This window comes from Lithobates pipiens, unplaced genomic scaffold, assembly GCF_037356315.1.
Source record: "Lithobates pipiens isolate NorthernLeopardFrog02 unplaced genomic scaffold, aLitPip1_a1.2 Scaffold_19, whole genome shotgun sequence".
Lineage (NCBI taxonomy): Eukaryota > Metazoa > Chordata > Amphibia > Anura > Ranidae > Lithobates > Lithobates pipiens.
Window position 1 is genome coordinate 361,645,416 of NW_027507764.1, and position 26,704 is coordinate 361,672,119.

A 26,704-nucleotide genomic window follows, 5' to 3' on the forward strand; every position below is an offset into this window, starting at 1 on the left:
ACCAACTGAAAGATTGACTGTCTTCTAGCCCGGCTGGCCCCAGTATCTTCCTCTATGGGCCTGTTCACATGGAAATTTGCATTGTATGCGAATGTGCAGTTTTAGGTTTACATCTATTACCATTCATTTCAAGCATTTTATTGGAAATTATATAAAAAAATGTAGCAAACAGGTCACTTTTCAAAGCACCACCCTGCAACATTATTATTATTATTATTATTATTATTATTATTATTATTATTATAATACAGGATTTGCGCAGCAGTTTGCAACATGAGGGCAGACATTACAGTTACATTACAAATCAATACAGTAGGGATCAGAGAGCCCTGCTCGTTAGAACTTACAATCTAGAAGGCAGGGTCAAGTGGAAACAAAAGGTATTAACTGTGGGGGGTGAGCTGATGTAGAAAATGAAAATACAGTTGTTAGGTGTCGGTAGGGTAGGCTTCTCTAAAGAAATTTTCAGGGATTGTCTAAAAGCTAATAGATTAGCAGATAATCAGACAGATTTGGGTAAGGCATTCCATAAGATTGGAGAGGCTTTGGAAAAGTCCTGGAGGCGAGCATGGGAGGAGCTGACGAGGGAGCTAGAGAACACACCTAAAACTTGCAGTTGTGTATAGGTCTTAGAACTAAGGACATTATGTTTTAACGTAGTATTAAACCCAGAAGCACACACTTATTATATTGCAGCTTACCAATTTGTAGATGTGTTGGCTGCATTCATTTTCTTTTTCAGGCTTTCTTTCTTCTATTTTCATCTTGTGATTCAGACAGTAAGTCTTTTACAAGTTCCCAGATGTATCAGTTACAGGGATGAGACAAGCCATTTACTACTGACAGTGTTGCTCTCAATGATCAACTTTTATTTATGCATGTAAAAACCTTTTATCCCAAGAAGAAGAAAACTGTTTGCTGTAACTGCTTATAAGGTATTAGTCGGAGATTGGCTTCAATTTGCTGGTTTTAATTTGTTAAATATGCCTACTGATGATTTTCAAATGACATACTGAGATCATAACCCTCTGAAGGAGTTAATTAACCAGAAATCGATGGATGAGTCAAGATGACTCATTGGGTATTGTAGCACTTACCTCTTCTTCTAAACATATCTTAAGATACTCTGTAATAAAACAGAAGTGTTTATGTAAAAGATCCTAACGTAATCTGAAGCAACTGTACCCTGTCTAAAATGACAAGACATTTCATAGAGCACATGCCTCAGTCATGCTGGAGGTTTATCCAGATCACTTCTGTGTCTTCTCTGCTTATTTTATTTTATTTTTTTCTTTCTCCTGTTCAGGATTGTACTCTCTGTTTTTGCTTGCTTGCTACTAATAGAACGCTTATTCTTATCCTCCATTCCCCATGGGCCAGTCTCTTGTCCAAAAACTTTGATTTTATAAAACTCATCATTGTAACAAATAACAAACCCTTCAATATTGTTCTGCAACCTTAAGAAGAAATTAAATGGATAGTTACTGTGACGTGTTGAAATATATATAGCTGCAGCACCATTCCATAAATAGTTATGCAAGGCTTTCTCAACTTATCATAGATAAGGGTTAGGTTGAAGCCATTAATATAAAGTAAACAACTCTGTTCCATGCAGTTGATAGTTGTTTAACTGTTTATTGAAAAGTTGCTGCATTAAAATGTCGTTTTAATATATTTATTTGTAAAAGAAGGACTTGCAATGCAATCCTACTGGCCACCTTTTCAGATATAGTACAATAACTTATGATTAGGTTCAATGGACAAGACTAGAACTAGACTAGGTCCAATACATATACTACAATACAAAAAACGATTACAATTTTTTCTACTTTGCCCAGTCTGAAATATATGATGTTTTATACTTTGACCACCCAATATGGTTTACACTATTCTTAATTCTGTTAGACTAGCCATAAATGGCTAAAAAAAATCTAATCCTCCCACTGTCCTCTAGTCATTGTATACTGACTACGGGACTTATTCACTGTCAAAATACACAGATCAGCGGCTGAAAAAATATTTCTGGTAAGCGGGAGTGGCGTGGCCACACATGGGTTGAAATTTGGCTAGCCCTTGCTGAACAGGCCAAATTTAGATCCATCTATGGCCAGCTTTAGACTCATGCCAGTGTTGGTCAACAAGGTAGATTATGACCTTCCAAGATGACTCCTCTTGATGTGGTTCTAAAGGCTTAAGGTTGGCTGCTGTCAATCAAATCCTGTGATGAGGTAGCAGGGGTGGGAGTGAGCAAGCCTGTACAAGTGCCCACATAGGAAGCGACTTCCTATGTGGGCATTCTCCATCAAGGAGAAGCCAGGAGCCCCAGTGGGCAGACTACAGAAGAGGAGGATCAGGGCTGCTCTGTGTAAAAGCTCTGTGTAAAACTATTGCAGGTAAATATATTTATTATTAAAAAATAAAAATAAAGCAAAGTCTGAAGCTTTAAAATCCTTTTAAAGGCTATTAATATTATTATCTTTTATCCACTGTAAAACTATTGTAAATATCTATTAATTCATTTCTTCATTTTTGTTGTTCAGTTTTCTACAGTATTATAATATAAGACTTTTCTGATCATGAAGACATTTTCCTTATGAACAACATTGTTCTTTTTATCAAGGGGGTTGGATACTAATTGACTTATAATTTTTCAATAAAATGTTTGTTACATTTTGCTGCAAAGGCAACTCTATGTGGTGTCTCATTCCACAATATCTATTCTGTATTTTTGTATACACATTTGCCTTTTACATTGGCAGTATGTTACCTATACAGTTGGTAATGTTGCCTTACAGCCCAGGGACACTCTGAGTTGATTTATTAAAGGTGAGGCTGTGCTGACCTCAGTCACCCAATAATGTACAAGGAAAAAAAAAATGGATATTTTCATGGACATGATTAGATAACTGCATTGAGCACAGCTTCACCTTTTTACTAAGCATACACATTCATTTTGTAAAGTGATCCTTTGTTTTGCAAAGTGAACAGTCTCTACTAATATAGTAAATCAACCACATTTTGCTTAGAGTTTACCGTTTTCTTTGCAAGCTCCTACATCATATAAATATAAATGATAACTATAGGAAATAAATACGTTTGTGATAGCAATATCTATATTGTGCATTCTCTGTGCTCCTCCAGTATACCAGAGCAGATAGGGGTAGTATCACAATAAACTTGAAATTACTTGCTATGACCAATCGGTTTTGCATCCCTATACAAGTCAATGCAAATACTAATACCAGTTGAAGCAGGTCAAATGTAGATCAGTAGTATGTGGTCTGCAGGTCCAATGTACAATGCATCCAGAAAGTATTCACAGTGCTTCACCTTTTCCACGTTTTGTTATATTACAGCCTTTTTCCTAAATAGATTTAATTTATTTATTTTTCTCAAAATTCTACAAACAATACCCCATAATGACAATCAATGTGAAAGAAGTTTTTTTGAAATCTTTGCAAATTTATTAAAAATGAAAAACTGAAAAAATCACATGTAATGTACAGGCATTAGAATTCCCCATGATCCAGCTCATCTATATTCAACTAATTATCTTCCTCTTATGCAACATACATTACAAGATCTCAAAAATATTGACTCTAACTTCTACTCATGGTTCAGGAGGATTAACATAGTGAAAATGGACATAATACCTTGTTTCTTGTACCTTTTTCAAACTATTTCTATTGCGGTTCCCAGAAATTTCTTTAACACACTACAATCTGCTTTTACAAGATTTATTTGGGGATGTAGTAGACTACACAGAACAATCCTATCCCTACCCAAAACTAAGTGAGGTGTAGGTGCACCGGACTTATACTACTATCATCCTGCGGCAGTTCTGACCAGGTTGGTGAACTGGTTCCACCATTCTCACTCTAAACAAACAGTTTGTCTGACACAGGGTGAGTAGGTCCGGCTGCTTCCATGCTGTCTCTCCTTTGTTGTCATCCCAGTGTGAAGCAGGATGGGACCCTGGCCACTGGGCTCACCCTGCAGTTCCCCTTCAGTGACTGTTTCTCAGCAGCCCCACGCTGCACTCCATTTTTGGTTCATATCCCATCAGGACCTACATGGGTAAATACATAGCAAGCTCTTGTTTTATTTTTAATTCCTCTATAACAAGCATTATTACTATTTCTTTACTCTAGCTTTCATTATTTTCTCCTGATTTCAGGAATCTCATCTCTTCTTCCCTATTTTTACTATATGGACATTTTTTTTCATTCTGTTCACCTTGATAATATGCTCGACAATATACTTCTATACTGTGGTGATGGGCCTACTCTATTTATACCAATATGGTAACAAACCACTTACTTTATTGTATACAATATAGAAACCCCATCCACAGCTACATCAAGATTTTTCCATACACACTTTTTGGGGGACTGTGTGTGTGGTCCTGGTTCATGCTTGGGTCTTTTCCTCAGTTCCCGTGCTGGACATATTTATCTGGCTGACCTCCGGCAGGTGGTATTGCATGGTCTCAGTATCAGTTCTTATGTGAGTACTTTCAGTTATGGCCGTTTATCTGTTCATCATCATCCTTAATCCCTCCACCCCCCAGTCTGTGGTTATATCAAACTATGATGGCGATTTTTATCCCCCTTTTAGTATATGGATGCACTTGCTCCTGATGAGTAGATAGAAGTCCATGAAACGTCATCAAGCTTATTTTGATGCATCCATTTCATATTTATGATTCTAGATGGTTTTATTTCTTTACCACCCTGATATAATGTTATGTCTACTCTATTTGGGGGACTGTGATGTATAATATTTACTTTCTTTGTCATGTTGGTGATTATTCTCAATATGTATGTTGATACTTTGTATTTTATATGCCAATGTGCTATTATGCATTTATATGGGTTGATCCATGCCCTATCTTTGGTCTAATAAAGAATATAATTCTTTTACAAATGTATATGGTTTTGTCTGGCTCTACCCCACGTACCTCATCTAAAGTCCCCCCCCCCCTCTTTTTGCATCATTCTCACTATAAACAATGAGTTTCTATAGAACAGTCGATGAATCAATATGATCTCCAGGCCCTTCCTTGGATAGACCCACCTCTTTATGATTCCTACCGGGTCCCACCCTCCTCTTTACCTTTTCTCTCATCTCACTTACTGAGTATTTGGGATAAAATGGTTTCCCAACTAGGGCTTTCCTCACAATCACGACCAATGACACCTTTATTTTGTAGCCCACAATTTCTACCTGTGATGGCCCAGACACAAATTCTTTGTCAAGGAACACTTTCGCTCCTATTGAACTTAATTTTTACACAACAGCCTTCATTTGTGCAATGGATGGAATATTGGCAATCTCTTAATAGAGATCCAGACTCCTTTGAGTCCCTTCTCTTACAAGATCCTAAACCAAACCATGTTCTATAATCAGTGTATAAGTATTTTTAGTAATAGTTTCAAGACCATGATATGCAACTCTTTGGTGAAATCAGCGGCCTTTAAACAAGAAACTGTTACAAGCTTTCATTTATGTGATGGGTAAAGCCATACAAACCACATGATATTTTTTCAGAGCAGTCAGTACTCTTTGGAATAAATATATGTTTTCGTCCAGAGTATGTACATTCGGAGGCCATGTCATTTGTAGTCATGCTATTTTAAGCAAGTAATCTAGGGCTGCGGTTCTGAAAGCCATAAAACTTGCACAGTGAAACAGGTGCAAGGAATGCAGAAGACATAGACGATGGTGATAAAAAGACCAGCAGCTGGGTTTTCTCATTTTCAACTGAAACATTTTGAACTGAGTACCTCTTTATTATCAGTCGCTGATAGGCATGCTCATTCTGGAGTACCAGCTGTTGGGTTCTTAGTTATGCTGTGCTTCTGGTGACTTGCACAGTGAATGACTTGTGAGTTGTCATTGCACACTCATTCCTTGGTGATAGTGTTACCACAATACATTAGCTGAATTGGTATCTTACTGGTTTATCTCAATGAGTTACTTATCAAGTGAACTATAAAATAGGTTATCGGGAAGTGGAAAACGAGGGGCTATTTCTGCTGTGAGGAAGACCTTTTCAATTAGTATCAAGATAAAGAGCCCATCCTTTTTAATAACCTTGCAGAAGTTAAAGTGGTTGTATACTCTTTTTTTTTTTTTACTTTAACCTACAGGAAAACCTGTACAGTTTAGGAGATATTCCTCTCGGTATGCGCCGCTGACTGCAGTGGTGCATGCGTACGAGGGGAATTCTCGGCTGAAAATCCGGCAGTGGCCGACCAGCCGGAAAGAAACCTCCCACGCGCATGGGCGGGAGTGACGATATCGCGGCTCTGGCCACTCACAGCGCCGGAGCCGCGATACCCAGAAGAAATGCAGAGGGAGCATGTCAGCTCCCTCGGCGTGGATCGGGCCAGATGTCGGGGCCTCGTTCTAAGGTAAGTATTTCATAATGAGCTAGTATGCGGTGCATACTAGCTCATTATGCCTTTTGCTTTGCAGGTGGTAAAAAAAAAAAAACATTAGCGGGTTTACTACCGCTTTAAAACATATTACAGCAATTCAACAAAATTTGGCTCTACTACAATTGATAATAGTGTAACTTACTGTATAGTGTATGTGCTGGCAGAAAAATACATATGCAGTACATTTCTTTAACCAGTTGCCGACCGCCGCACGACGATGTACGTCGACAGAATGGCACGGGCAGGCATATGGGCGTACCTGTACGTCCCTGCCTTCCAGCGGGTGGGGGGCCCGATCGTCCCCCCCCCCCCCGGTGCCAGCGGCGGTCGGAATCCGTTCAGGAGCGATCCGGGATGAGGGGGCGGCCATTCATTCATGGCCACCCCCTCGCGATCGCTCCTGACGAATGGAAGTGCAGCGTGACATCACTTCCTCTCCTGTAATGTAAACACAGGCAGAGGAAGTGATGTAATCTCTCCTCCGTGTCGGTATTTTTCGTTCCGGCACCGAGGAGAGAGGATCGGTGAGTTGCACCAACACTACACTACACAGTAGAACATGCCAGGCACACTCTCACCCCCCCTTCACCCCCCGATCACCCCCCCAATCACCCCTGCACCCCCAGTCACAGTGACACCAATTGCATTTTTTTTTTTTATTGCATTGGTGTCATTTGTGACTGTAATAACTGTTAGGGCAGTTAGGGTTAGCCCCCTTTAGTTCTAGGGTACCCCCCTAACCCCCCAATAAAGGTTTAACCCCGTGATCACCCCCCGTCGTTTCACATTGCAGCGGTTTATGAGAACGGATGTGATTCGCACCGCACTGCAGTGCAAATCACATCCGATCTCTGATAGTATGGCTGAATTCGCATTGCACCCGCCGCACCCGCCGCAAACTCGCACGGGACCCTTTTTTTGGTCTGCAGCAGAATCGGATCGCATGGGTGTTCACACCATGCGATCCGATTCCTGTCCGAGTTTGCAGATCGCACTGCGATAAGCGAACTGATCTGGGGGTGTCATTAGCATTTCACTGACACTCCCAGCAGTTCGAATAGGACAAGGTGATGCGGGAACCCGCTGCGGATTTGTGGCGTTCCCGCATCACTCCAGTGTGAACCCAGCCTAATAAGCAATCGTTTTTCTGATCGCTGTATTAGTGTCACAGGTGACGCTAGTTAGGCAGGTAGGTATTTAGGTTCGCCGTAGCATTTTATAGCGCCAGGGACCCCCATATACTACCGCATAAAGCCCCCTGATTGCCCCCTAGTTAACCCTTTCACCAGTGATCACCATATAACTGTTACAGGTGACGCTGGTTGGTTAGTTATTTTTTTATAGTTTCAGGGCACCCGCCATTTATTACCTAATAAAGGTTTAACCCCCTGATCACCCGGCGGGTGATATAAGTTTGAGGGTCAGATAGGGTCTGCGTCGCCCCAGGCAGCGTCAGGTTAGTGCCAGTACCGCTAACACCCACGCGCAAAGCATACACCTCCCTTAGTAATATAGTATCTGATCAGATCTATATTAGCGTCGCCAGCAGTTTAGGTTTCCCAAAACGCATTGTTAGCGGGATCAGCCCAGATACCTGCTAGCACCTGCGTTTAGCCCCTCCGCCAAGTCCAGCTCAGCCCACCCAAGTGCAGTATCGATCGATCACTGTCACTTACAAAACACAACACACATAACTGCAGCGTTCGCAGAGTCAGGCCTGATCCCTGCGATCGCTAACAGTTTTTTTTGTAGCGTTTTGATACAGTCGCTGACAGCCTAGGTGCTTTTTTACCTGTGAGTCTCACTAGTGTACCCCTAAATTTAGGGGTGTCTACTTTCCAAAATGGGGTCATTTGGGGGGGGGGGTTTGTGCCATCTTGGCATTTTATGGCCTTCAAAACTGCGATAGGTAGTGAGGAGTGAAATCAAAAATTTACACCCTTAGAAATCCTGAAGGCAGTGCTTGGTTTTCGGGGCCCCGTACGCGGCTAGGCTCCCAAAAAATCCCACACATGTGGTATCCCTGTACTCAGGAGAAGCAGCAGAATTTATTTTGGGGTGTCATTTCACATATGCCCATGGCATGTGTGAGCAATATATCATTTAGTGACAACTTTGTGAAAAAAAATAAAAAATAAAATAAAAGTTTGTAATTTTCCCGCAACTTGTGGCAAAATATAAAATATTCCATGGACTCAACATGCCTCTCAGTAAATAGCTTGGGGTGTCTACTTTCTAAAATGGGGTCATTTGGGGGGGTTTGTGCCATCTTGGCATTTTATGGCCTTCAAAACTGTAATAAGTAGTGAGGAGTGAAATCAAAAATTTACGCCCTTAGAAAGCCTGAAGGCGGTGCTTGGTTTTCGGGGCCCCGTACGCGGCTAGGCTCCCAAAAAGTCCCACATATGTGGTATCCCCGTACTCAGGAGAAGCAGCAGAATTTATTTTGGGGTGTCATTTCACATATGCCCATAGCATGTGTGAGCAATATATCATTTAGTGACAACTTTGTGAAAAAAAATAAAAAAAAAATAAAAGTTTGTAATTTTCCCGCAACTTGTGGCAAAATATAAAATATTCCATGGACTCAACATGCCTCTCAGCAAATAGCTTGGGGTGTCTACTTTCTAAAATGGGGTCATTTGTGGGTGTTTTGTGCCATCTTGGCATTTTATGGCCTTCAAAACTGTGATAGGTAGTGAGGAGTGAAATTACAAATGTATGCCCTTAGAAATCCTGAAGGCGGTGCTTGGTTTTCGGGGCCCCGTATGCGGCTAGGCTTCCAAAAAGTCGACCACATGTGGTATCCCCGTACTCAGGAGAAGCAGCAGAATGTATTTTGGGGTACAATTCCACATATAACCATGGTATGTGTGAGCAATATATCATTTAGTGACAACTTTGTGTAAAAAAAAAAAAAAATTTTTTTTTTGTCATTATTCAATCGCTTGAGGCAAAAAAATAAAATATTCAATGGGCTCAACATGCCTCTTATCAATTTCCTTAGGGTGTCTACTTTCCAAAATGGGGTCATTTGGGGGGATTTTGTACTGCCCTGCCATTTTAGCACCTCAAGAAATGAGATAGGCAGTCATAAACTAAAAGCTGCGTAAATTCCAGAAAACGTACCTTAGTTTGTAGATGTGACAACTTTTGCGCAAACCAATAAATATACAGTTATTGACTTTTTTTTTACCAAAGACATGTGGCTGAATACATTGTGGCCTAAATGTATGACTAAAATTGAGTTTATTGGATTTTTCTAATAACAAAAAGTAGAAAATATCATTTTTTTTCAAAATTTGCGGTCTTTTTACGTTTATATCGCAAAAAATAAAAATCGCAGAGTCAGTAAAATACCTTTAAAATAAAGCTCTATTTGTGGGAAAAAAAGGACGCAAATTTTGTTTGGGTACAACATTGCATGACCGCGCAATTACCAGTTAAAGCAGCGCAGTGCCAAATTGTAAAAAGACCTCTGGTCATTGACCAGCAAAATGGTCCGGTCTGAAAGTGGTTAATATACGTACTGTTTTTCATGCTTATCCTCTTAAATTGCTGCAAGTACAGAAAAATACCTGGTAAATCTTCCAGAAATTCAGTGAACAAATTTCATGTTGTTTTACAACACTTCCTCTGCTGCATTGAAATCCTAAACTGTGTGACCCCTCTGGCAGGGACAGTGATTAGCAGCAGGGAGAGGTTCTGGATGAGTACGGAAAGGATAGGAACATGTCATCCTTCCTGGGAATTTCTCCTTTTTGGTACGGACCAGCCAGGCCCCTTAAGACAGATGCTGCTGGCACATCTGAGACCTTCTCTACCACAAACTGCTGTTAAATACCGTAAGGGTACTTTCACACTGTGCTTTTCGGCCGCCAGCGGGGCACTTTTAACACCCCACTAGTGGCCAAAGAAAGGGTTAAAAGCGACCATGCTGCAGCGCAGCAGAAGCACTTTGCAGGCGCCTTGGCAGCGCTGCCCATTAATTTCAATGGACAGGGCGTTTTGGGAGCAGTGTATGCACCACTTCTGCACCACCCCAAAGATGCTGCTTGATGAACTTTTTTTCCCATTCTGCAAGTGCACCAGGGAAGCAGGAGAGGCGCTTTTTAGGAGCTTTACAGGCAATATTTTTAGCGCTAAAATGTCTGAAAAGCACCCCAGGGTGAAAGGGGTCTTAGTGTTTCCGAATGGGTGCCCTCCTGCCGGGTATGATTAGAATCTGCATTAATACAAGTTCTGTTAACTACAATCAGACTCTAAGCCCTTGTACACACGGTCGGACATTCCGACAACCAAATCCATCGGATTTTGTCCGAAACTGTTGCATACACACAGTCGGACAAAGTTGGCGGAAAACCCGACGTGATGACGTTATTTTGTTACGACGGGACTACATTCACGCTAGTAGCCAACAGCTTTGGTGTAGGAATTTGATCTGAGCATGCGTGGCACTTTGTCCGATCGGAATTCTCTACACATGATCGGAGTATGTCCGATCGGAGCATTTTGTCAGAAAATTTTACCAACAAGTTGGAAAACTTGGTCCATCGGATACTCAGACGGAAACAGTCCGATGGAGACCACACACAGTCGGAATATCCGACAAAACGGTCTGATCGGACACATTCCATCGGAATCTCTGACCGTGTGTACAAGGGCTAAGTTGTGTAATAGAGGGTTAATGTAAAATCAATGGGTATTGCATAGTTAAGGATTAATTGTATATTAAATGGAAGGGTCAAATAAATGGTCAATGGTACAGTTCAGTTTGAGAGTGTGCATCAAAAAGGTAATGTGCAAATACTGCCACCACGCCATGCCACCACTGCCACCACAAGATGCACCTGCCCACATCCTCCCTTCCTCCTTTCACAGAAGCCATAGGCTCCTGCCGCTGTCAGTCAAACTCCTCTGAGGAGGAAGCAGACCAGGCTTGCTAAGGAGGCACCCAGAGGTGGGAGGAGTGGACACCACCAGCAGGGGACTGACAAAATAGGAGGTAAAAGACCTTTCTTTACAATATATATCAAGTAAGCAGGTAAGTATAACTTATTTTAAAAAAAAGCCTTTAGTATCCCTTTAATTTCACTTACTGTTTCAGTGACATTATTATCACTGGGACAGGAAGTAAAGGGAAATTTCCCCAACGGGGACTCAGATAGCAATAAAAACCCAACAGGGATTCTAATGCCTCTTTTTTTTATTATATCCAAAACTAGAAAAATACATTTTTGACCAAGCAGAAAAACACTGTAACCATAACTATGGTGTATAGAAAGTTTGTTTCTAGAATATAGTAGCCATCATTTTTGGACATGGAAAATGAGGGATGCAATGTTGAGCCTAATGTAATTTGAAACTGTAAATACAGATTTTTTCCCCATTGTTTATGGCGGTGTCCTTCATGGCCATCATTTTCCCGGCTGTGGTCTTCATCAAAATGACAACCATTCCAAAATATTATGGTTTTTTGGCTGTTTAAAAGTGGGGCACCTGAATATAGTTAAGGCTGCAAATAAACTCTTTAAAAATTAGCCTGAGTTATATTGTACACAATTTCTACTAAAAAGTTAAGTGAATCAATCTTTGCCCAGCACAGTGAACACACAGAAAGAATGAAAAAGCTCCAGTAAAATAAATTCCTGGTCATGACGTTGTCATCGTTATAGGATTTAAATCTTTACTTTGTCTGAAAACGCATGACAGTGAATTTGTACTTAGGTAAGCCCATTCTGTATGATAAATGTACTGAAAACAAGAGTGGCATGTACTACTATATCATCTGCTTTAAAGCATGCTTATGTCTGTACAGTAAGAGTAACTTGGTTTGAGAGCATTTTGCAAGACAAGCAAAATTGTTAAATAAATTTTTACTTGATATACAAGCAATGTCTTGATATACAAGTAGCGTCATGTCACAACTGAGTATAAAAGAGAAGATAGGGTCCTCTAAGTGTAGCAATATGGTTACATTTAATGAAGGTACAACATTTACCAACTCACATGATTGATGATTAAAACAGGCACATTTAAGTATGCAGGCATCCGGGGTAAAGCTGTCTATATAGACCATCTTCCACACCACCATCAATGTCATCCCTTCCACACTGCGCTCCACGAGCGCTTCAAGCCTCGCATTCTGTTCGCTCTCCTGCAGGGTAGTCTGCCCGGTCATGATTGCAGACTGACATCGTTGAGAGCCAGCGGTGAAGAGGATGGTCTATGTGGACAGCTTTACCCCGGATGCCTGCATACTTATGTCGCATATACACGACCGGACTTTCCGGTGGAAAAGGTCCGACGATCTTCCCGACGGACTTTCGACAGAGTTATGATTGACTTCCAAACAAATGGACTTGCCCACTCACGAATGGACTAAAGTCCATTTGAAAGTCCCTCACTTTTGAACGTGATAGCGTACGATGGGACTAGAAAAGGAAGTTCAATAGCCAGTAGCCAATAGCTGCCCTTGCATCATATTTGGTCTGTGGGGCCAGCAAACAGACAAATGGTTTTCCCGATAGGGACTGAGTCCATCGGACAGATTTGAAACGTGTTCTATTCCTAGGTCTGTCTGATTTTTTTTTTTTTTAAAACGATCTGACTATCCCACACATGATCGGATTATCTGATGGAATGATACCTAGTCTGCCGGAAAGTCCGGTCGTGTGTACGCGGCATTAGATGTGCCTGTTTTAATCATCAACCATGTCATTTGATAAATGTTGTACCTTCATTAAATGTAACCATATTGCTACACTTAGAGGCGTCTCTCTTTTCTTTTATACTCTGTAAATCCTGCTGGATTTTGCTTCTAATCCCCTTGTGGAGGCTTCCATTTGTGAATGGAAATTTTATGATTACACAAAATCACATTATTATAATCTTTTAATATAGACTATAAACTTCAGACCTATGAATAAATGGTTGTGGAATGAATCACCTGAGTTTCCATTATTTCTTATGGGGAAATTTGCTTTGATATAAGAGTGCTTTGGATTACAAGCATGTTTACAGAACTAATTATGCACGCAATCCAAGGTTTTACTGTATAGTTTTAAAATCAGTACAGACAAATTGCATGCCTATTCAGACCCTTGGAGTTTCTGACCAGTAGCAGAAAAAATGCTGCTAAATTCTGTCAAAAGCACAAAAATAAGAGTATCTTCTTGCAGCATGACAAATCTTACCTGATGCATCATCATTCGAGTCTGTAACGTAGACCTATATCAAGCAGAGATAAGCCAAAGCAGTGTTTTTTATGAACAAATAAAAACAAGGGTTGATTTACTAAAGTCGTGTTTGTTCACATTGTAAAGTAAATGTTAGTGAATAATGTAAAGCAATGTTCATTTTAAATAACCAATTTGCTAGAAAAAAAATCCTGTTTTTTTTTCAGCTGTTCTATGTTTTTTTTTTTTGTAAAGTCTTTTTTATTGAATTTTTTGGTTACATAGAAAATTGCCCACGCAGGTGCCAAACATTGCCCACACAGGGGCAAACTTCCAAATGTGGCAACAGGCCACAAAAAGGCACATTACATAACATATATTCTGCCTCTGATGCAGCAACCGACCGCAACAGGGCAAATCAACACAAACATAACCTTATCTATCTATACCCCACTGTGGGGAGAGGATATTGTAGGATAATTGGTGCTAAGTGTTAAAATGACCGGATAGGGTGTCATAAGAGCAGGTGGGTCAGCCTACAACCGTACTACACCTATAACGATGAACTATGGGTTATTCACTACATCCGTTGCCGTAGTGTTATCATCCAACCAGCAATTCCACACCTTCTCAAATTTCTGTGAGCAACCCCTGCTCAAGTAGGTGGCCCTATAGAGGGGTAAGCTAGCGTTCACCAGGTTTTTCCAGAATTTGATAGAGGGGGGAGACGATTGTTTCCAGGTCATGGTGATGGCCTTGCGTGCATAGTAGAGTAACAGGGATATGAGTGTTTTCCTTGCCCTGAGGATCGACATTTGTTCCACTAGCCCCAGCAGACAATATTTAGGATCGTAAGGAATATTAACCTCAGTGGTCTTAACTATCACCAGGAGAACCTCTTTCCAAAAGCATACAATCGCTGGGCAAGCCCAGAAAATGTGAATGAAGTCTCCCGGCTGATAGGAGCAGCGCCAGCACGCCGGGGAGTGCGTCGGCGACATCTGGTGCAGTCTGTGGGGCGTGTAGTGGGCTCTGTGTAGAATTTTGTATTGGACCAATTTGTCCCTGGCCGAAACCAAAGGGGAGAACGGAAAATCCCAGATCTCCCTCCAGTCATCATCATCCAGCCCCGGTATGTCCTCCACCCATTTCCTGCGGAGGGAGGACAGCTCGGGGACGGCCGCAACCAGTAGGGACCCGTAAATCTGAGACATGGGTTTCTCCAAGTCTCTTACCCGAAGGACGGATTCAAGCTCAGAGTATTCCAGTACGACCGGTTGTCGCAAAAATTGACAGCGATAAGCATGCGTGATTTGAAGATAACGGAAGTGGGCCCATGTAGGCACACTAAATTTATCACACAGGATATGAAAGGGAGTGAGTTCCCCGTTGGTAAAAACATGCTCGAGCTTCAGTATTTTACACTTGGCCCAGGCCTGAGGGTCCGGGATGGTATTAAACTGTGGAAGGCTAGGATTCAGCCACAGGGGAGTGTGAGGAGACCAGGAGTTCGGCAGGGACGTCCTCAGTGCCTCTCCCACCGTCCATGCCCTTAAAGTGGTGCGCATAGAAGGGGTGAGGCAGTGAGGTGTTTTTGGCCCCCTGAAAACCAACCCCCTTAAGGCCTCCAGAGACCCCACTATAGCTGCCTCCAGGACCGTAGCAGCATTGGTCAAGTCCGGCTGCAGCCACCAGTGGACAGTTACAAGCTGAGTGGCTAGGAAATATTTGTGACAGTCAGGAAGAGCTAACCCTCCACTACCCACAGGCCTGGTGAGCGTGGTGTATTTGAATCTAGGGGACTTGGGTCCCCAGATGAAGGAGAGAAAAAGTTGTTTCAGAGAGTTAAAGAAGGTTTTAGTCAGCCATTGTGGGGAGTTCCTAAATATGTATGTAAGTTTGGGAAGGACCTTCATTTTAAGAAGGTTTATGCGGCCAATAAGAGAGAGGGGGAGATTGCCTCACGCCTTTAATTTGGACTTGATTTCTATCAGAACAGGTTCAAGATTGAGCTGGACAAAGTCCTTGTTAGCTATTCTATGATTAGTTATTCAAAGGGACTGATTTACTAAATGCAAATAGGCTGTGCACTTTGCAAGTGAAATTGCACTAATTTTCCACTGCTTAACTGCAGACAGGAAACAGGAACTTTATTCAGGAAAAGACAATAGAGTATACAGTACCATAGATGCAGCTACAAACTTAAAAAACACTGCCATCTACCTGGCTAATGTAGTTGTGGCACAAAACACATGAACAATGTATTCCAACACTTAGTGAATGCAGTGAAGCTCAGTTACATTTTATCTTCCAATCATGTTGAAGCAAAAATGCTGTTTTTTTTCCTTGCATGTGATTGGGTGTTCTTTAAAAAGTGATGCTTCACATTCACTAATCTTTGGGGAAAATTAGTGCAACGGCACTTGCAGAGTGCACAGTCTATTTTCCTTTAGTAAATCACTTAGCTAGTTAACAGTGTTTACTCCAGTCAATCCAGCAGCCCATTTTATTTAATACGATGTTGCTTTATTTAATGTACACAAATGTGAATTAGAGATCACTGAAATGTAGAGTTTTCTTTTTCCTATCATTTCAGGGAAAATCTGGAGATTTGAATGAAATATTGCCTTTATGGTGGGAACGGATTTTGGTGGTTTTTAGTGGTGCAGCAGGCTCTAAATGCCCCCTGAGGGTAAAGTGAGCCCCCTTTTATTAGTTTGGATATATATATAAAAAAAAAACAAGTACAGAGAACATAAATGAAATAAACTAAACTACCCAAATACACATTCATGTTTTTAGGGGTTAGGTAAGTTCCTTTCAACTATCCTGGACCTATTTTTGTGCCTAAAGACCCCATGGTAACCCGTTTTTAATTTTTTACAAGAAATTTAACAACAAACAATGAAAAAAGTAAGTTAAAAGTAAAGTTAAGAGGCAGCATATGAAAAACACAAGTACAAAGAAAATAAATGAAATAAGCTCAACTACTCAAATACAACCAAATAATACATACCCCCTAAATAAAGAAGAACAATTTTATCTTTTTTCCAGCAGGATTTGCCCAAGCACCTTAAAGTGGTTGTAAACCCTTACAAACCACTTTGGCCTACAGGTAAGCCTAGATTAAGGCTTACCTGTAGGTCCAAGAAATATCTCCCAAACCTATATGGTTTAGGAGATATTTGCCCGAAGACGGGCACCACTATCTAGACAGCGGCGCGCAGGCGCACTGAGTGGGGCATCATCGATGGCAAAGATGCCGCGCGTCTCGGCTCCCGTGCGCATGCGCGGGAGTGACGTCATCGTTGCCTCGGCGAATCACAGCACTGGAGCAGCGAGACCCACGGAGACCCACCAAGAAGATGGACGCTCGGAACTACAGGGGATAGCGGTGACTTCGCTGACTCCTGTGTCAGGTAAGTGACACATAATGGACTACTATGCGATGCATAGTAGTCCATTATGCTTTGCCTTTGCAGGGAATGAAAGAGGAAGTAAACTCATCAGGGTTTACTTCCTCTTTAAAGCAAAACTAAACTCTCTCAATCAACATTGACTATTTTTTAATCCTTAAGTAGGAGATTGTATGTATATATATATATATATATATATATATATATATATATATATATATATATATATATATATATAATTTTTTTTTTTTTAACTGTTTAGTTTTGTTATTTTTACATTCTTCAGTTACTTCCTACATTATAGGCCTGGGAAATTCAGTTACTTCCTACTTTGTATGCCTAGGCAAAATTATGTAATGCATTTTAATGCTGCATACACACGGTCTGATTTTCCGACGGAAAATGTTCGATGGGAACTTTTTGTCGGAAATTCTGACCATGTGTAGACTCCATCGGACATTTTCCATCGGAATTTCCGACACACAAAATTTGAGATCTGGATCTCAAATTTTCCGACAACAAAATCCATTGTCGGAAATTCCGATCGTGTGTACACAAATCCGACGCAAAGTACTACGCATGCTCAAAATCAAGCAGAAGAGCCACACTGGCTATTGAACTTCAATTTTCTCGGCTCGTCGTACGTCACCGCGTTCTTGACGTTCGGAATTTCCGAAAACATTGTTCGACCGTGTGTATGCAAGACAAGTTTGAGCCAACATCCGTGGGAAAAAATCCCATGGATTTTGTTGGCGGAATTTCCGATCAATGTCCGATCATGTGTATGCTGCATAAGAGTCATCAGGAAGGGAGGAGAGAATTTCTCAGCTAAGCACACCCTCCTTGTTGCATACCTGAGCTAAGCGTAGATGGATTTCAGGAAGAAAATGCTACATAAATCATTTATTTTTACTTAAGAAGGCCAAGGTCAGAAATGCTAGGGGGTGTTTTCCAAAGTGATTTCTTAAAAAAAAAAAAAAAAAAAAAAAAAGCATGGAGAAATAGATGGGTGAGTTTGCTTTGAATATAAGTGAATGAATGAATAAAATTGTGTTTTCAGTCTGTGGTGCTCAGATACAGTTTAGTCTAGCTTGAATGTGCAAAATTGAGAGTTCCCACTGTGGTCCAAGCCAAAGTTGGTAGTTTGCGCCAAGTTGGTGGTTTGTGGCAAAAACAAATTCACCAAATCTGCAATCCTAGACTCAGTGAGTGGGTTTGAGATTGAGATGTGAAATCCTTTAATAAATAGGAATTTCTGACACAAAACTGAATACAGAATTGTGATTTTGTGAACTGAAATTCATGAGATTAAACAGCACAGCCCAGATTGATAATTTTGAATTTGCCAGACAAGTTTGAATGCCTGAGAATAATTGAAAGGCTGGCATGATCTTCTGTTGGCTGTTCTGCCTGTATCAGCTTTGTCTTAATAAGAAAGCACAGTAGCTTGTACACATTTATCACTTACCCTGCAATACTGTATTGAGTTGGAAATGCTACCAGTATGTAAACAACTGTAACAGTGGCATTAACACAGAAGGGAAAAATGTTTGTGTAGCACGGTTCTCTGTATATATTTAAGAGCAAAGATCGTTGTTACACTGCCAATTTTTTAATTTTATGCATTTTAAAGTTGTGAGGGTACTACTGTTACCTTTATTATTTAGTTGTGTGTCCAGTTGCTTGTGTGCTGCCATTGAACAGGAACACTTGCCATGAAATGCTTTATTACATTTGGGCAAAAGATTCACTGTTTATAAATTTATGTCTGATGCTGGGCAGCACCAGCCAAAAAAAATCGAAACCTGTTTCTATGATCTTGATGTCCTCGTTCTGGAAGTCTCCCTGCTCAGTGGGATTGATTTACTAAAAGCAAATTAGACTTTTCAAATGCAGTTGCTCCAGAGCTTAGTAAATGAAGGTAAAGCTTCACTTTACAAAGAATACCCAATCATATCCAAGGGAAATACAAAAGACAGAATTTTTGCTTGCACATGATTGGATGATGGAAGTCAACAGAGCTTCCCCCCTTTTACTAAGCTCTGGAGCAACTGCACTTGCAAAGGCTAGTCTCCATTATTAAATAAAACTCACTGGTTGAACAGAAAATACTGAATCATATATGGGGTTCCAAAGGAAGAAAAAAAAACACAATCTAAGGGTGCTCTAATACAGCAACTACTATGCCTAGAGTAGTATTAGAAAAGGTATAAATGAATATATTCTGCTGCATAGTATTGAGATTTTAATTCAAAACGAAATACATTGTGTCATGCATCCATTTCTCATACTGCGTACTGACTTACAGGATGAGACGGTGTTGATCTTAAAACCTGTATCAGAAAAAATACTTGAGATCCAGACATTCCGAGAGAAAAACCGAGGAAGCCAAATGTTCAACCATCTTTCTGCAGTGAGTGAAAGTATCCTGGCACTTGGCTGGATTGCTGTGGTAAGATCACCCCCTTTTTAACACTTTAAGACACAAACAAACGCACCTATTTATTATTATTAGTAGTATAATACAGTTTGCGCAGCGCTTTACAACATGAGGACAGACAATACAATTACAATACAATTCGATACAAGAGGAATCAGATGGCCCTGCTCATTAGAGCTTACAATCTAGAAATATATATATATATATATATATATATATATATTTATATTTATATATATATATATATATTCCAACTGATTTAATATTTTAACCCAAACCGAATAACTTTGCAGTAAATATATTTATAATTATGCTCTGGTACAGCAATGTCAAACTAGTGTTTTTTGGTCCAAACATAGTCCTCTTAAATTGAAGGAAGTTTCAGGTATTTATTAGTTGATAAAGGTCTTGTTCACATGGGGCAGTGCGCCCCATGTGAAGCACATCGAGAAAAACTCACCCAAGCTCTATCACTATATAGTATAGTTGGTGTGTAGAGTAGTCGGTGCTCTGGCTAATTAAGCTCACAAAAGATCCATAGAAAGTACAGGCCGGCAACTCGACAGCTTCTCCATAGAAAATATTTATTTCAGCATTATAGCAATAACATCATCCAAAAAAATCAGACGCGTTTCAGCCTTAGGCCTTCATCAAAAGCACGATTTTGATGAAGGCCCAAGGCCGAAACGTGTGAGCATTTTTGGATGATGTTATTGCTGTAATGCTCAATAAATATTTTCTATGGAGAAGCTGTCGAGTTGCCAGCCTGTACTTTCTATGGTACTAAAGCACATGCCTGTGGGGGGCGCTGTGTTTACCCACACAAGGATGCTCGGTTCACCCCTGTGCAGGCAGTCCCATTGCTATCATTTGTGACGTAGCAGTTGCACAGACACAGACGCTGCTCTCGATCTGACATCCATGTGGGCGCGGATGCACAGACCCAAAAGCACACTGCCTGTGTTCAGGGCCATGCACCTACACCCACACGGATGTCAGATTAAGAGCAGAGTCTGTTTCTATGCAGCTGCCGCATCACATTTGACATCAATGGGGCTGACTGCAGGGAGATGCACGAAACACCAATGCATCCTTGTGTGGGTAGACATAACCCTCCACAGGTGTGCACTCCATGTGAGCAAGACCAAGGGCTATACTTCCCTATATCTTTTTATAACTAAATATGTTTTGTAAAGCGATCCGTAAACTGTTGGCGCTATATAAATCTTAAATAATAATAATGTTCAGAAAGGTTTGTAGCCCCTTTCTGTAGTATAAAATATTTTAGGTTGCAATAATTATTATAATAATGATTACCAAAATTGTTTAATATTATTGAACGATATGGAAACTTGAGTGGAAATTAGCTTTTGCTGTCCTGTTGCACTTTATTCAACGGCTTCTTTAAAAACTTGTGTAGGTGACTTAAGTTTTATTGTCAGTCTAATACGTGCCTTTCTCTAATTTTGTCTTATATTTAGACCCCTGCTCCAGGTCCCTATGTAAAGGAGATGGCCGATGCTGCCGCATTTTACACAAACCGGGTGTTAAAAGACTACAAAAATATGTACGTATTATGTGAATGATACAGTATATAGTATATTTCGTACATTGTAGAAAACATTGCAAACCCTTATTAATGCAGTAGCTGCATTAAAGACAAGGTGTAGGGGCACAAGCACAATGGCTGCATTGACTTGCTTAAAAATGCAGGCTTTAGGATACTCATACTAAAAGCTCTTACTAACCTATAAAACAAAGAAGTAAAGTTTAAAGGAACTCCTCCCCAATACCTAATATATTGATAGAGCATGTATCATTGCTAAATGAGCCACTTCTAATACTATGCGGTTGATTTACTAAAACTGCAGAGGGCAAAATCTGGTGCAGCTGTTCATGGTAGGCAATCAGCTTCTAACTTCAGCTTGTTCAATTAAGCTTTGGCCAAAAAAAACCTGGAAGCTGATTGGTTTCTCTGCACAGTTGCACCAGATTTTGAACTCTCCAGTTTTAGTAAATCAACTCCAGTGTGTGTAGAACATGTCTCCAGAATTCTAATTTGTTGCTTGCATGATTGTCCTAGGCCCCTTTCACACAGGCCGTATCCGGTTCTCCTCAGCAGGTGATTTGTCTGCTGATCCCCTGCTGAGCTGAGCTGAGCAGTGCGGCCGGATGACAGTCCACTTGGCTCTATGAGTGTTCTGTCAGATTAGGCGACCCGTCAGAATTGGTAATGGAAGTGACGTTCCGTTGCCGCCATCTTGCTTCACCCCCGACACCTCCACAGTAAGGATACACTGAGAAGGGGGCAAGCGGACATCTTGTTACACCAACCGGGGTTTTGCAGCGACGGAATGTTACTTCCGTTACCAATTTTTACGGGGCGCCATATCTGACGGAACATGGGCAGTTGGATGCCCTCTGATCAAGCCAGACAGAAGGGAATGGATCGCCTTCCCTGTTTTTGCCAAATAGGAGGTAGCCAGGTGTAAATGGACACAAGTCCATTTATATCTGGCTACCCATAGAGGAGAATGGGGAATACCTCCCTACTATGTTTTCCAGAAGTCTGCAAAATAGCTGAAAATCAAATTAGAGGAGACCTCTGCCATAGGACCTTTTCTAAAACACTGCATTGGGGAATGGGGGGTTCAGCTGATCCTCCCTTTCTTTTTCCTTATTATAACACTGAAGGCATTGAGAATAAAGGGGAACTCTTTGCGAATAGACATGTTAATGAAAACACTAAAAGGTGTAAAAAGTTAAAATTTAACAATGACATTTTCCAATATCCATGCAATGTATTAAGCTTAATTTGAGGGACTGTTGTTTCTTTATCCACTTAAGGACCAGCCTCATTTTGAGATTTTTGTAGTTTTTTTTGCTAGAAAATTACTTAGAACCCCCAAACATTATATATTGTTTTTTTTTTCTAACTAGAGAATAAAATGGCAGTCGTTGCAATACTTTTTCTCACACCGTATTTGTGCAAAGGTCTTACAAGCGCACTTTTTTAGCAAAAAAATTCACTTTTTTGAATAAAAAAATAAGACAGCACTAAAATTAGCCCATTTTTTTTTATATTGTGAAAGATAATGTCAAGTAAATTGATACCCAACATGTCATGCTTCAAAATTGCTTGTGGAATGGCGACAAACGTTTAGCTTTAAAAATTCTACAGGTTGCATGTTTTGCATTACAGAGGAGGTCTAGGGCTAGAATTATTGCTCTTGCTCTACTGATTGCGGCGATACCTCACATGTGTGGTTAGAACACGGTTTTCATATGCAAGCGCTACTCACGTATGCGTTAGCTTCTGCATGCGAGCTCGGCGGGACGGGGCGCGTTTAAAAATTTTTTTTTATTATTATTATTTATTTTACCTTTTATTTTTTATTTTATTTACACTGTTTAAAAAAAAAGGTCACTTTTATTCCTATTAAAAGGAAAAAAACATGACAGGTCCTCTTAAATATGAGATCTGAGGTCAAAAAGTCCTTAGATCTCATAAATGTAATAAAAAAATAAAAAAATTGTAATTGAAAAAAATAATTTAAAAAAATTGACCCTTTAGGAGCTATGGGAGGAAGTGATGTTTTTACGTCACTTCCACCAAGCAATTGTATGGAGACGGGTGGAGGCCATCTTCCCCTCACTCGTCTCCATACTGAGCCAGCAGCAGGACGCGATCGCCTCCGGTAAGCGGTAGAAGGCACCGGATCGCGACGGGGGGCCCTCTCCCGCCACCGATAAAACTGATCTTGCACCGAATCCGCCGCAGGGACCACTTTTATCTTGTAGCGGACCACCCGCTGAAGAAGGGGATACTGGGGTTATGGCAGCTAGCTGCTGCCATAACAAGGATATACTCCTTCAAACAGCAGCCGTAAAAAAGCGGCGGGCAGTCCGTAACTGGAGCTTCCCTTTAAGGAAGAACTGTAGTTGAAACTTTTTTATTGTTCATTTTTGATAAAGGGAGTGTTATAACCCCTGTCAGGTATTTTTGCCCTCTGTTTCCCATTGAGGAGTGAGATTTCCTCTCACTTCTTGTCCCATATCCAAAACAGGTAGCGAGGGGAAATTCCTCCACAGTGAGAGAATCCCTGATTGTCGTCAGGATCACCAGAACTAGTGTCCCCATTGGAAGATTTCTCCTATTTTCCTGTTTTGGGAGCAACTCAAAATTTTGGTATATTCCTTTACTTTCAGTTTCAGTGACAATGGTAAACAGGACAAATAGAGAGGGTGAGTCTCCCTAAAGGGTAGCACAGCAATAAAACCTGAAAAGTGTTCTAATCCCTCTTGCTCTTAGTGAAACGTTAAGCAATTTTCAGACATGTTTATAAACAGCCACTGAAGGGAGATTCACCCTCCTTTTTGTCCTGTTAACTAGTATCATCAAGAGTGAAAGTAATAGAAAATCCCAAATTGTAAGTTGTCCCTAGAACAGGAATAGAGAGGAAACCGTCCAATGCAGACATTAGTTCCAGTGATCCTGACAATCAGGGATTCCCTCAATTTGGAGGGATTTCCGCTCACTTCCTGTTTGGTTATGGGACAGGAATTGATAGGAAATCTCTACAATGGGACGCAGATGGCAAAAAATAAAACACCATCAATAATAAAGAAAAAAAAAAACCTTTCGTTCTTTTTTAACAGGTACTGGTACGTTATCTTACAGCTCCGGGTCTGGGGCGTGCTCCTCTGGAGACTCGCTCCCGCTGTGATTGAACACAGTGAGAGTCAATCAGCGAGTCCAGGTGACTCGATGTGCGCTGGGACCCACTGATCGTTCAGGACATAAGCAGAATGGCAAATAAGGCTAATTGTCATTCTGTCAGAGGGGAATGTACTGATCCTGTGTTTTTGCTAGCAGGAACACGGATCTTTGCCTTCTACTAGTCAAAGCACCTCCTCCACATAACTGGGCACAACTTAAACATACATTTAACCCTTTGATCTCCCTTGATGTTAACTCCTTGCCAGCCAGTGTCATTAGTACAGTGACAGTGCATATTTTTTAGCACTGATCATTGTATTCGTGTCCCCAAAAAGTGTCAAAAGTGTCAGGTGTCCAATTTGTCCACTGCAATATCACAGTCCCGCTATAAGTTGCTGATCACCGCCATTACTAGTTAAAAAGAAAAATATCCCATAGTTTGTAGACGCTATCAATTTTGAGAAAACCAGTCAATATAATTAATTAATTGGGCTTTTATTTTACCTAAAATATGTAGCAGAATATATATCAGCCTAAATTGATGAACACGTTTGATTTTAAAAATGTTTTATTGGGTATGTTTTATAGCAGTAAAGTAAAAGTAAAAAAAAAAAAATTCAAAATTTTAATTTTTTTTGTTTATAGAGGCAAAAATAAAAACCGCAGAGGTGATCAAATACCACCAAAAGAAAGCTCTATTTGTGGGAAAAAATTACAAAAATATTTATTTGAGTATAGTGTCACACGACCACACAATTGTCAGTTAACCGATTAAGGACCACCTCACGACGATATACGTCGGCAGAATGGCACGGCTGGGCACAATCACGTACCTGTACATTGCTCTTTAAGTGCCCAGCCGCGGGTCACTCCGTGACCGTGGCCGCGGGACCCGCAGACCCGATCGCTGGCGGTTTCCCACGATCGAGTCACAGAGCTGAAGAACGAGAAGAGGAAAGTGTGAACAAACCTCTCCTCGTGCTTCCTACTGAGCCTGTCACTGATCGTCTGTTCCCTGTTATAGGGAAAGACGATCAGTGACGTCAGACGCCAAGCCACGCCCCCTACAGTTAAAAAAACACACACACACACTTAACCCCTACACTGCCCCCTAGTGGTTAACCCCTTCACTGCCAGTGACATTTTTACAGTAATCAGTGCATTTTTAATTACATTGATTGCTGTATTAATGCCAATGGTCCCAAAAATGTGTCAAATTGTCCTACGTGTCCGCCATAATGACGCAGCCACAATAAAATTTGCTGATCGCCGCCATTACTAGTAAAAAAAAATATTAATAAAAATGCCATAAAACTATCCCCTATTTTGTAGACGCTATAACTTTTGCGCAAACCAATCAATAAACACTTATTATGATTTTTTTACCAAAAATATATAGAAGAATACGTATCGGCCTAAACTGAGGGAAAAAAAATGTTTTTTTTTATATATATTTTTGGGGGATATTTATTATAGCAAAATGTAAAAAATAATGTGTGTTTTTTTTCAAAATTGGCGCTCTTTTTTTGTTTATAGTGCAAAAAATACCACCAAAAGAAAGCTCTATTTGTGGGAAAAAAGGACGCCAATTTTGTTTTGGAGCCACGGGACACGAGCGCGCAATTGTCAGTTAAAGCGACGCAGTGCTGAATCGCAAAAAGGGGCTTGGTCCTTTAGCTGGAAAATGGTCCGGGGCTTAAGTGGTTAAAGTAACACAGTGCTGTATCGCAAAAAAAAAAAATGACCTGGTCATGAAGGAGGATAAACCTTCCAGAGCTGAAGTGGCTATTTTACCACTGCATGTTTGGAAATGATTTGTTGTCTGCATACAGTTATTAAAATAGGACAAATATAACTAGTAATATAAATATCATGTTAAGATTCACACCTACAGCTTCACATAATTTAACATGGACTGGTCTACTAATGTTCATTATTCACTTTGGTTTATGGTCCTGGTTCATCTCTGTTGTATGTTACAATGCTAGACTTCTGTATGGTGTTACTTAGTAGTCTCTTGCATTGCATGTGACGTAAAGTCAGGAATTACTTATTGTGTTTTTCCTTTCATCTCCATGAAATATATTAACATTGTTTAACTAACCTTCATCCTATACAGATAAATGCAACAGTGCTGTAGGAAATTTTACTATTATTAAAATATGCATGCAATAATAAGTCAATTTAGGCTTAACAATATACCTAAACAATACTGTCTGTAGTAGCGAGTAGAAAGAACCTTCTGAAGTGTTATATAATATGGACTTTCTGATTCTGAGAATCCTGTTATAAAGTTTATTTTAACATGGGGATATAATGAAAAAATCTGTTGGATATACTGGCCTTAATTACAGTATATGTAAACAATAAACTTCGCTCATTTGCTTCCTTATAATCTGTTTGAAGCCCAACTGCAAGGGTTAACTGCTCTCTTATGTCTAGGGGGGAGAAAATGAAAAATTGTATACTCACCTTTCCGTAATATTCCTTTGCTGACGTATCTTCAT

The 26,704-nt window shown here is 40.4% G+C and overlaps 1 protein-coding gene across 2 annotated transcripts in view; it reads left to right on the forward strand.

Moving 5' to 3' along the window:
• Window positions 1-26,704, forward strand: part of CAP2 (cyclase associated actin cytoskeleton regulatory protein 2) — a 225,345-nt gene that overhangs the window by 152,266 nt on the left and 46,375 nt on the right. For both annotated transcript variants that reach the window (XM_077492238.1, XM_077492239.1), the window contains 2 exons: window positions 19,346-19,489; window positions 20,959-21,044. In XM_077492238.1, the coding sequence (XP_077348364.1) occupies window positions 19,346-19,489; window positions 20,959-21,044 (230 nt within the window). The remainder of the gene's footprint in view (window positions 1-19,345; window positions 19,490-20,958; window positions 21,045-26,704) is intronic.